Below are 12,250 nucleotides of genomic sequence, written 5' to 3'. Positions count from 1 at the left end.
GAGGGTTGACTGCCAACCAGTAGCACAAGTAGAAGGTAAATAGTGTCAGTGTTGCCATATAGAAAAGCGCTACGGAATTTGCTGGCGCTATATAAATAAATGTTGATGATGATGATGTTGATGATATAGATCAAATCAGTTGGGCTGCAGACATGACATTATTCTTAGGAGCAGACCTATCTTTATGTAATGAATAGTATCTCCCGATGCCAAGTTGTTGTTTTTTTATTTCATTCTACAACTCAGAATAAAACAGCCCTGGATGCAGAGAGGAAATTACAAGAACAGCTCAGATCTACTGAAGAGAAGATGTCCGCTCTGGAACAACAGCTGGCTCAGCAGCAGGTAATTTAAGCTTAGCACTGCACAAAGTACCTCTGGCATCATTATATCATTACCTACTAAACTAATGATCTCATGAGTATTGGCCTAACCCACAACAAGTCCACCTCCACTGAATGTAGGTGATGAGTACAATTTACTGGGTATCTCGATACTGTGCCAGAAAATGATGTTGTATGTACATCCCTGTTGCACAATAATAGTAAAAGTAAAATCATATAAATTGGCGGGGATTGTTTATTGAGTGCTTTTTACAGTCTGTCCATACATAAAGGATAGTTTTTGATTTTGGCAACATCCACCTAAAATTAAACTGTATCAGCTATTGTTTGAAACTGTGCTGTAAGAGCTTAGTTTCCAAGGTCACTCAGAGTCTTTGAAGGTTGCCTTGTTTTATATTGTTCTTGTAGAGACATGTAGTCAGGCTTGTTAGGTTCTTTGGGCCAGAATCATTAAGGCACGTATCTGGCTGTTTTGAGCGTATAGTACACAAAATCCGTCTCCGCATGCGCAGAATTGGGACATATATCCGTCAACGAAGCCAAGTCTGTTGCCTGTGTGGACGCAAAGGACACTTACTACAGTGTACGATTTCGGGGAGTGAACGGGGTGGGGAAGAGGTGTTTGGCCATAGTCAATTTACAGTGAGGGCGTGCCAAGCTTCAGCGTACGCAGCCATGTCCGAATAAAGCTCTGGCTGTCTCAGTTACTTGATTTTCTGCCGTATTTCTTGCACCAGCTATAGGACTAGTCTAAGTCCTGAGTCCTAGTGATGTCAGTATCATATGCATGCCATAACGTGCCTGCAATAAGGAACAACTGTACAAATATCTGTAATGTACAGTAGACAGGACAGCCTATTAAATGTTTTGGCAAGGGAAAAATTATGATAAAAACAATCCATTTTTTTTAAATTTCCATTTACATTCATAAATGACTTGTTGACTTCTGGAGTACGGAGAGCTGATTTGTGTGCACTCAGTATGTGTGTCCTTTATCTACTTCTGCTGGTGATTCTGACTATTTCAGAAAAGACTCCTGAGCGCCGCCATAACATTAATTTTTCTAGTTAAGACTGTTACTCTCTTTGCTTTTTATTAATTTTTTTTTATTTCATTTTATTTTTTTACAGCATGAAAACAGGAGCCAGAGAGAGACAATTGAAGTTTTGAGAGGCACAATAGAAGTGCAAGAATCAGAGAATCAGGAAATGAAAGAAACAGAAAGGGTAATAAAAGTCTGCACACTATCAAATAAAGAACATAAGCATCATATACTTTATATTATGCTTATTTATGCTTTTTTTTTTTTTAAAAAATCGATTTCTAACACACATTGGCTAGATCTGGAATGTCCTGCGCTCATGATGAGCACCCTGTTACCACCAGAGCCAATCACTGCGCTCACAACCTGACAGTGGTCATCTGTAAAAACAAAAGACTCAAGCTAATTTGCCAATATAATTTCTGCTATTAGAACTTGCCAAGATCTTCACAATATTAACGCCTGTCTGATATCTCAGCTATCTCAGCTAGTTTGGGCATAAGATTAATGGTAGCTACACAAGTTACTGATCCATTTACTTAATTAGCAATCACATCAATAGTATTCCCATCTTATCACACAAAGCACACCTTTTCCCCCCACAATGTAATTGAAAATTTGTAGGTTTGCATATTAAAAACACGCTACAATGTGATCATACTAAGGGAAACGTATTTACAATTATTCAATTCTGTGTAATCAGATAGTATATTCTGATTGAATTGGAATGACTCCCACACTGTACAATTAAACACATATTTTATAAATTAAGCAATCGGATTGTAAAATATATGGGTACAATATTATTGCAAGTCTAGCAAGAAAGATACATCAATAAAATGTAATCAACAGTCTATGTCTCTCTTATAAGCTAACAACCAATGTGTAATATTGTGTCAGAATCCAGAGTCCCAAATCATTTCTGTAATATTAACATGCTTCCTTCTTTTAATATAATGATTTATTCATTTATAGAAACATCAGATTGAAAGAGATGAGCTACACAGTCGGCTGCTACAGATAGATATGTCCGGTCCAACGTCTCAGACCTCAGGCTTTCTATTTAGGAATCCGTATGAAGGTATGCATGTAACCAGACTTAAGCAACCTCTGGCTCTACAACGGCTGTTGTAGAACTTCAAGTCTTAGCACACCCTTACAGCCTCATAGATGTGCCTGTGTGTGTGATGATGTGTGCCAATGTGTAAGTAAAGCTGGGTACACACTGCAGGGTTTTTGTCCAAAAATCGGCTCAACCAGCTGACATACGACTGCTCGATTGAAAGTCTGGTCAGTGTGTGTAGTGACACGATGGTCAAAAGTCTTCCCAAATAGACGATTATCGCCTCATTTGGTTGGTCGTACCGTTCAATTTTTTCCGATCAATCACCTAACGATCATGCAGTGTGTATGCACTCATGCTGACGATCTCCATAGAGATTACAGAGTCTGGCTCTTTTCAGCCAATGTTAGCACTGAATGTCAGAGTGAATAAATGTACAGAGTGCTGTAGAAGGAATAATTCATTTGTTTGTTCTGAGACAGAATATTTCGTTTCAGAGTCACAGAAGCTAACAAAATTCGTTAGGACATGTGGATAGCTATAACAAGGCGGTTTTAATCAATGTGACAATGTGACATTAGTGAATGAATGAATATTGTGCTGTCATTCTCCGGACTAGAGGACCAGACAAAGGACCAGATGAAGAGCACAGATCTGAAGGTAAATCGTGTCAGTGTGTATGCATGAATCGACCTTCAGTCGTAGGTATAATCGTTTGAGATAGCACGTCGGTCTGAACAATTCTTCAGTGTGTACCCAGCTTAACCATGCTTTCCTCCTGTTCATTTTTGGACCTTTTCCCTGGCAGACCCGCAGGGGAGGTCAAAGGTGCAAGTGTGAGGGCAGTGATGATGGAATTGAGTCATCATGGGCTGCCCTCCGCTGTGCAAAGACACAATTTCCTTCATCACGTAGTGGGGCAGCGGGGTCATGATGATGTCATCCCCCTTCTTCACAAGAAAGAGAAGCAAGTTTCAGAAAGGTGGCTTAATCTCCTGGGAGTCTGGGCTGATTTACTAACGCTGCTAGACCAACACCAATTAGCTTTAATCTGTATAATGTATTAGACAATGAAAATGCAAATGTATACTTGGCAAGTTTAGCACAAGTGTAGCATTGCTATACTGTGTGCCATTGTGCTTGTTAAATGTGTTATAAATGTACTGTAGAAGGAAATAAGAGGAAAAAATGTGGTAATGCAGGGTCCCTTTATCCCCTAGCTGGGTATAGACCTGACAAATTAATTTTGTTAACGAACTTAATCACAAGCTGAAATCTCTTTCTTGCTGCTTGTGATTGGCCCTGCTGCTCACACTCCCATCCCTCAGTTTTTAGCTGGGGCTGTAAGATGAACAGAGGAACCCCAGGAATAACGGTTGCATGTAATAGCCCCCATGGCTCTGGGTAGGTGGGCCACACTACCACCGTTTACTAGGGGTAATGCAACTTTAAGCTGCACACATACTCACCAATTTTATGAGCTTCAGTCCAGTGATCTAAGTGTAGTATACCTTTTAAGTGAACAATATGACTCACACAGATCAAAATGTGAGAATTTAAAGCATCCACTGTAAGATCAGTGCTTACACTTTAGCATTACATTTGTTTGGATGTTACCAAGTAATTTGCATAGAGGTTGGAGCTTCGCATGGAAGAGTTGGGCTTTAAAAACAAAGAAAATTTAATTTGTGTGTCATGAAGCCACACGGAGACAGGGTTTGAGCTGTGCGAGTCTTGCTGCTACAAGACTGATCTTCCTCTCTCACCACTATACATCTGCTGCACTACTTTGCAAATCCATACACTGGCTCCCTGTGTCCTCCATAATCCAATTCAAATTACTCACCCTTACCTACAAAGTCCTCAACCCCTTCATACTTATCAAATCTCATATCAAAATACTGTCCCTCACGTGCCTTTTAGATCTACCTCTGATCTGCGCCTTGTCTCGTCTCTGGTAACCACCTTTCACTCCGCCTACAAGACTTCTACCGTGCTGCTCCCCACTTACGGAATTCCCTACAACGCCCAATCATGCTGTCCCACAGCCTTCTAATCTTTAAATGTTCTCTAAAAACCCATCTCTTTTTTTTTTTAAAGCTTACTTTTCCCCGATGATACTATTCACACTAATACACTCTCACAGCTGTCCTAATCTCCACTCTAAGCCACACTCTCTCCTCCTCTTGTTTCAGCTGTGCCCTCTGCCCTCTTCCACTTAGGCTAGGTGCACAGTGAAAGAGTTTTCCAACCGACCACGTGTTATCTACAACGATTTTACTAATGACTGAAGGTCTGATCGCTCATGCAATTCATATGTACACACTGACAGATCTGTGCTCTTCATCTGGTCCTCTAGTCGTTTAGAGAATGACAACACAATAGTTCATTCATTCATTCCTGTCACACTAATTAAAACTGCCTAGTTATAGCTGTCCACATGTCCTTACGAATTTCGTTAGCTTCTGTGAATCTGAAACAATTTTTCAGTCTCAGAACGAATAAACAAACTATTCCTTGTACAGCACTCTCTACAATTAACTCACAGGGACATGTTCATTGCCAGCAGCAGCTGTAAAGACCATGGGGTATATTTACTAAACTGCGGGTTTGAAAAAGTAGAGAAATTGCCTATAGCAACCAATCAGATTCTAGTAATCATTTATTTAGTACATTCTACAAAATGACAACTAGAATCTGATTGGTTGCTATAGGCAACATCTCCACTTTTTCAAACCCGCAGTTTACTAAATATACCCCCATGACTCTGTAAACTCTATGGAGATCGTGAATACATACAGACTACATGACCAGAAGGTGATTTAAACGAGATTATTAAACAGTACGACCAACCAAATGAAACAACAATCGGCACTTTGCAATGATTGTCGTTTATCGTGTGATTATACACACTAATGTATATATATGGGCGAGTGGTCGTTTATCGGGTGATTGGCCCGGTAATCGGCTGAAAAACCTCCAGTATGTACCTAGCCTTAGAATGTAAGCTCTCTAATGAGCAGGGTCCTCCGTACCCTTTGTTATCATGTCTGCATTTATTTTGTCTGCCTTGTATGTCCTTGTTTTATGTATGTACTGTATGGCCCAGCGAATCACTGTGGCGCTTTACAATCTATGATAATAATAATAATAATAATACAACAGTATAATGGGTCAATAAATTGTTTGGTGTAGTGTAGGGCACTCCTAAGTGGGCAGTTTATTTAATAATAGTCAGGGACGGGGTTGTGAGATGCATTTATACAGAAAAATGTTACTAATCCAACATTTTTGTACATTTTTCAGGCCCTGATCTAGGTTCCTCCATAGAGGTGAGTAGATGTAACAGTCTGCTGCAAACATAAATGCAGTTTTTATGCCAACAAGGGTATCCGCTACATACCAAGGGGAAAACTATAAAGACTGGAACTATTTTAAAGCATACGTGTCAACTTTTTGAAGTGCCCCTGGGAGTTCCTGGAGGGGTATGGGTAGAGGGGGCAGGGCTTGATGAACAGCGTCATTTTTTGCCCCGCCCCCGTGGCTTAATGACGTGTATGTGTCATATAACAGTGAGGGACAGGGCCAAAATGACGAGTTTCCTTGAAAATCTCTTTATTGCGGCTCTAATTTTGTCCACTTCACTAGTGAGTAGGCAGATGCGGGAGGTTGCCCTACTCTCCCGACAGTCCAAGAGACCTATCCGGAATGTGAGAGTCTCCCAGACATTTTAGGAGAGTTGGGAAGTATGTTTTAAAGTGTTTTTATAGTAGTTCAAAATCTGCCCTTTTTCCCCTCCATTGTGCCAAATTATACTTTTTTGGAAGTTAGAGGACAGCTGTTGTTGGAGCTTAAAGTGTACCTGCCGCTAGCACACAGAGTAGACAGCTATTTGTTTGCACTGGAGCAGTGTTTATGTATATATCAAATCAATAGGTACTAGTGACACTACTAAGGCATGGGGCACAAGTTCATAGTAAAGTAGTGAATTAAGGCCAAGTATTGGTTTAGCCCACAAAAAGCTGTGGTCCTCATTTACAAAACACACTGGATGTACAGTGCAGTATTCTTTGGTGTGTGACTTGTTGGTCCACCCTGTGCACATCAAGGGGCATGTCTACTCGTTGCTCTCAAGATCTGTTCCCACAAATTTAGACATGCACCTCAATATCCGAAGAGACAGAGAAATCTGAAGAGACACACTGTACAAAAGTATATACCAACCTCTAACTACTTTTAGAACTCCCTTTTTACTAAATAACATTTTCTGTCTTTTCTCCCAAAATACTGCTTTAGCCTCATTTATGATTTTAAATAATCATGAGAGTGAGGGAACATTGGGCTTTTCTCTATTACCTGTGCCACTTTTGTGTTTGAAGCTTTGTTTTACATTGTGTAAAGTACCCAAGAAACGAGCTTCTCTGCTTAAGTGCAAATGGAAGGCGTAAAATGCTCCCCAGTAAAAAGCATAGGAAATGACCCCATCTCTGCCAGCTGAGCTTAGCACAAAAGTCATTTTACGGGGCAGAAATGGACATGAGTCCTCTGCACAGAAACGTCAATGATCTTACGCCGCAAATTGAAATCTTGTCTTTGCACTGCTCTGAAATACTAGGTGCACTGGGATTATCAATCCTCACCATGGAAACCACACCCTTGCTCCCCCCAACTCCACCCACCTGCTGGTACAAGCTTCTGCTCTGCCTAAATCTTTCTCTATAAACCTTTGTGCCCTTGGAGGAAATCTAGGTGCACTTGCGCAAATTGAATTTCACAGCAGGGTTTACTCTGCGTCTCAGCTATTTTTCTCTTCATAAATGAAGCTCACTGTGTAGGCATTGGGGACACTTCAATTTTGTGCACTGTGCTTTTGTGAACGAGTTGTAGAGAGCCGAGCCTTTCTCAGTCCAACTGTGCCTTACACTGTAGACGAAGCCAGGCCATCTACCAATGGTGACAATACGTATATTCCTGGAGAGTCCAGACCAATCACATAACAACCCAGTATACCCTGGGACTGTGGGAGAATCAGCTCTGTGGGAGCTGTGAAACTTATACACTGTTACAACATCCCAGAGGAGCCTCACCTTCCTAAACAGAGGACTACACCTGGGGGTAAATATATGAAGGATCGCCAACTTTGCAGGGGAAATTTAATGCGGCTATGGCTTTTAAAGACAAGTTTGCCTTTAAAAGCCATCGCTGCTTTCAATTTTAAAGGCAAGTTTGCCATTAAAAGCCATTGCCGCTTTAAATTTCCCCTGTAAAGTTGCCGATTTCCAGCGATTTGCAGAAACCGATCCTTCCTACATTTACCCCCTGGTCCCTCCTGTGGACTATCACTTCAAAAGGTCACCTCTTACCACAATAAATCAGGTCAGTTCCGTATTATTAAAGAAAATCAACATTACATGATTTTGCAGCATATTTACAATGGGACAAATTTGCAACCTTATTGCAAGCATTATCGGATGCCATAAGTAACTGAAGTACTGAAGTAAGTAACTGCTTCAGTGTTTAACCTGAGAGCCTGCTCTGCAAATTCTAGTGACTCCCTTACGGCAATCTGGGAAGTAATTATTCATTTTGTACCTACCTATTTTTTTCAGTTTCGCTTTTACTGGAAACTTACTCAGAAATTACCCCCAAGTACTACTCTCTATTCACCTTAGTGACTTTTCTGAAAATGAACAAATTGGGCTTAGCTCTAGGAAACACATTAAATGGAGTCCCACAGGCCCTCTATTATCTGAAAACCTCTGACTTATTGTCTGCCACCCATACCTAACAACTGACTAGGTCACACATGTGATTCACTACTCAGTGTCGCTAGGACATAGTATAAAGTGTGAGCTATTGATCTGCTTTCTCCACAATATTATAATGAACTCTTATTGACTGCCAAACCACACCAGAATATCCAGTCATTTTGTAAAGTAAGGAAGTCAGAGCAGGAGATGGCCACTTATGCATAACCAAAGGGGGGATGTATGGGTGAAGCTGTGGAGTTTCAGTTCTTCTGAGCCTGGACCTGTTTACTCTGAAACCCAATTCAATGATTCACAAAAATTTGTTGGAAAGTACTCCAAAAGGGTCTCACGCTACTCAATTATGCAGAAAGGGTAAAAAAAACTTCCCAGCGCCCATTAATAAAGAAAAGGTCATTTTAAATAAATGGATAAAACTATTTATACACATACCTGGCTGTTTCCAGGTATGCAGCCCCCCACCCTCTCTGCACCCCTGCTCATTGATGTCACAGATCAATTGCTAGACCGCATTCTCCTACTGTACCTCATGCCTAAGTGATGCCACTGGTTTCAAGTGAATAGATTAGCTCCATTTCCTGTATATTATTTCAGCCATCACAATGGCCACTTCCACTATGTGCAGGTGACTGGTGTACATTAATTTCTAAGCTACAAAAGGACAGAGCTAGAAAGAAACCACATTAATTAACTATAGAGAGCACCTATATCAATTTGATGTCTTTTTGTTTGTTATTTACAGATTGCAGCCGCGCAACTATCAAATCCTTTAAAATGTCCACAATGTGAAATACAATTCCAAGCCAATGAGACTCAAGTGTATCAAGATCATGTGATGTGCCATGACTCTGAAAGCTAGAGTGTCTCCCACTAATATGTCCTCCTGATAAAGAATAGTGGCCTTGTGATTTTTATTGGTAGAAATAATCTGTTTTTAGATAAAAAATAAATATATATATATATATATATATGCAATAATCTTACAGAAAAACTACAACCTGCTTGATTAACATATAGGAAGGATGTATAGATTTCCTCATCTGAATAAATCAATACTACGTCCTTATTTTATTGGATCTTTCTCTATTATGTATTAGAGAAGAATTATTTCTACAGAGGTTGCAATGTTGCTGCTCTACCTTCTGGCTGTATTTCCTATTCTACAACAATTTTTATTTAATATAGTCAGATATATTTGTTCTGGGGAAAGAGCAGCATTTTTTTCCGGTGTAGTGGGTGGGGTTTCAAATTGTGTTGATTGCCTATCGCCCTCCTCTTAATTTAAGTCACATTTTAAAGAGCTTTCAATTAAATAAAGAGCTCCACTTTGTAAATAGCTATGTAACTTACTTCTAAGGTTAGAGTATCATATGTTATTTAGAGGGTTATTTTAGAAGTAGGATGAAAAATATAAAAAACATGCCAAAATAGTGCAAATTACTAGAGTTTAGTCTGTAAAGAATAGCACAAATAGAGCTGAAAATCTTATGTAACAAATACAAGCAGTAATACAAAAAGGACAACATGAATCAAGTCCTATTATAAAGGGCAAATCCCAGGCAAATATAAGGATGGTAAGGGTAACAGGTGACAGAGTAGGGGTAGGAAGTAAATGGGAAAGACGGGGATTGAGACAACAAGAGGAACGAGGGTCCTGCTCGTGAGAGCTTACTCACAAGGTTTTACCCATGTCATTTGGTCCTTAGTGTAATTTGAGTTTGACATGCCTGATATATGAAATAGATACAGCAAGTGGGAATGGACATGAGCCCTCTGCACAGAACAAATACTGGATTTTCAAGAACAGGTTTCCATTATTTTTGTCAAAGGCAACTTTATGCTTTGTTTTATATACATGTTAATGAATATCAAAGCTACAAAGTGTCCTGATTTCAGTGGGACCTCACAAAAAAGTTTACATAAAAGTGGGCGGAGGTTTGTTGAAAGGTAGGTGATTTGGACAGATTAGGGGTGGGACTTATTTTATTCCTATTTAGGAAGTAAAAATGTTGATTTATGGAGTCAAAATGTGACCATCCGGTATACTTTACACCAATCCACGCCTCCTCGAACTCAGTGAATCTTTATTCCTTTCTCTTTTCCATAGCCGGAGGGGGTCTGTGCAGGCCCCGTCCCTCCCGGCTGCTCTTTCGCCTTCTCCCTCTTTTTTCCCTCTCCCCCTCCCTAGAGGAGTCCATGCCCCCTCCCCCCTTCCCTTACTTGAGCCCTACTCCCCCTCACCCTTCATACCTTACTTCTTTCCTACCTAAAAAGAGAATAATCCAACATGAAGCTGTTAGAGGGCTCACGTCATGAGCTCTTTGGGTACCTCAGAGCAAACTCATTCATTGTCTCCAGGAACTCATGTGTTTTAATGGTTATGGATGTCCTTAATGTTGTTTTTTCTATTTTTGTGATTATTTGTTGTTTTGATGATATTCTGCTGGCATGTATGATTCCTATATGGACTGTTTAAATGATCCCTATTTCCTTTCTGTACCCTCATGTTGTTGCTGAAAATAAACATTTAAAAAAAAAAAAATGTGACAATCCACATCCCCTTTCTGGATAAGCTCCACTCACTTCTTCTTAAATCCCTACTTATTTATTGCAATTTGAGTTACACGTATCGTAACATAAAAGCTAGGTATAGATGTGGCCGCTTCAAGAGATGCTTTCAGTTATCATTATGAACTTGAACAAAGCGCTTATAGCCTGGGCTGGTTATTGCTCATGCGGAGGGGACAAAGAATAGGCCTGTGGATTTTCCTGAACCCCGTGGCCAGTGAAGATCTGTGTGGAACTAAAAGTCTCAGCAAGCCCTGGTAGCTATTAACTGCTTGGGTGCTTAATAAAGATTTTTAACAAATTTTTTTTTTAAAAAAAAAATAATCACACAACCTCTTGTTTCCATCTTTATTGTACTCCTAAATCCATAGGTTACTTCTTCTCTTCCGCCATGAAGTAATCCCTGTTAGACGATATCAACCTGCTCTTAGTGGAGCCGTGAAACAAATGAAAGGAATGGGACCTGTTCATAATTAGGCAAGCTGCCCTGATTGGCTGTAGAGTGAGAAAACCGCTCTGATTGGCTAGGTACTTATACACCACTCGTGATCTACGAAAGAAGTTCATTGTATCAATGAAGTTCATTCATAGACCATGAAGGGTCTGTATGATCAGACTTTGCCTACATAGGGCCTAATTTAGTGTTGGATGTCAGTCCAACTCACCGTCATAAAAGTGTGCTTTGTTTTACTGTGCAAGCAGTAAAAAAAAAAAAGAAATATACTTCATTAGAATTTTTTTTTTATAGGATAGGACTCTGCATTTACTGATCAAAAAAAGAGATAATGTCTCTTTATTTGCTTAAATGTATTGTTTTAACTTATTACTGATATTCAGGGCAATGTGCAGCCCTTTTGAAGGTTAAAGCATGTGCATCAGGTTGCCCATCATTGGTTTATGGAATACTGTTGCCACATCTGATTTCCTGATAGCTGGTGATTATATTGCTACTGATATCAAGCAAGGAACTGTACATTTGCTGCGGTGAAGTGCTGAATAGAAGGTATATTAGAACATGGCCCGGATATGGGTAATCAACCCAGCACAATTGTATGGTGGAATTATTAGTGTCTTGAGCTGTCAGATTACAGAAGGATCCTGGCTGGGATATTTATCCAGATCTCTTTTAGGAGACTACATGTCCTGTGCACACATATGTCTGATAATCACGATAACTTTCAGGTGGTAATAGACTTGCATCGGCACTAAACATACATTGTTGCTATAGAGTGGACTGTGTATATTAGTAACATGTGCGCATGTGGAGTTGAGAGTAAAATTAGCTTATATCATCTGAATAGTACTGGGATAGAGATATATATATATATATATATCTATATATATATATATATATATATAGATATATATCTATATATATCTATATATATATATATATATCTATATATATATATATATATATATATATATAATTTGTTGTTTTATATAATTTAGGTGTATGCAATAA

The 12,250-nt window shown here is 39.5% G+C and overlaps 1 protein-coding gene across 3 annotated transcripts in view; it reads left to right on the top strand.

Moving 5' to 3' along the window:
* Positions 1-11,119, top strand: part of CALCOCO2 (calcium binding and coiled-coil domain 2) — a 54,129-nt gene extending 43,010 nt beyond the window's left edge. For all 3 annotated transcript variants that reach the window (XM_075176980.1, XM_075176978.1, XM_075176979.1), the window contains 5 exons: positions 247-345; positions 1,475-1,570; positions 2,362-2,467; positions 5,756-5,781; positions 8,960-11,119. In XM_075176980.1, coding sequence (XP_075033081.1) covers positions 247-345; positions 1,475-1,570; positions 2,362-2,467; positions 5,756-5,781; positions 8,960-9,076 — 444 coding nt within the window. In that variant the 3' untranslated portion in view covers positions 9,077-11,119. The remainder of the gene's footprint in view (positions 1-246; positions 346-1,474; positions 1,571-2,361; positions 2,468-5,755; positions 5,782-8,959) is intronic.
* The last annotated feature ends 1,131 nt before the right edge of the window (positions 11,120-12,250 follow it).

Source organism: Mixophyes fleayi, chromosome 6 (genome assembly GCF_038048845.1).
Source record: "Mixophyes fleayi isolate aMixFle1 chromosome 6, aMixFle1.hap1, whole genome shotgun sequence".
NCBI classification, from domain to species: Eukaryota; Metazoa; Chordata; class Amphibia; order Anura; family Limnodynastidae; genus Mixophyes; species Mixophyes fleayi.
Note: the sequence above shows the minus strand (reverse complement) of the source record. Positions and strands in the feature narration are given on the sequence as shown.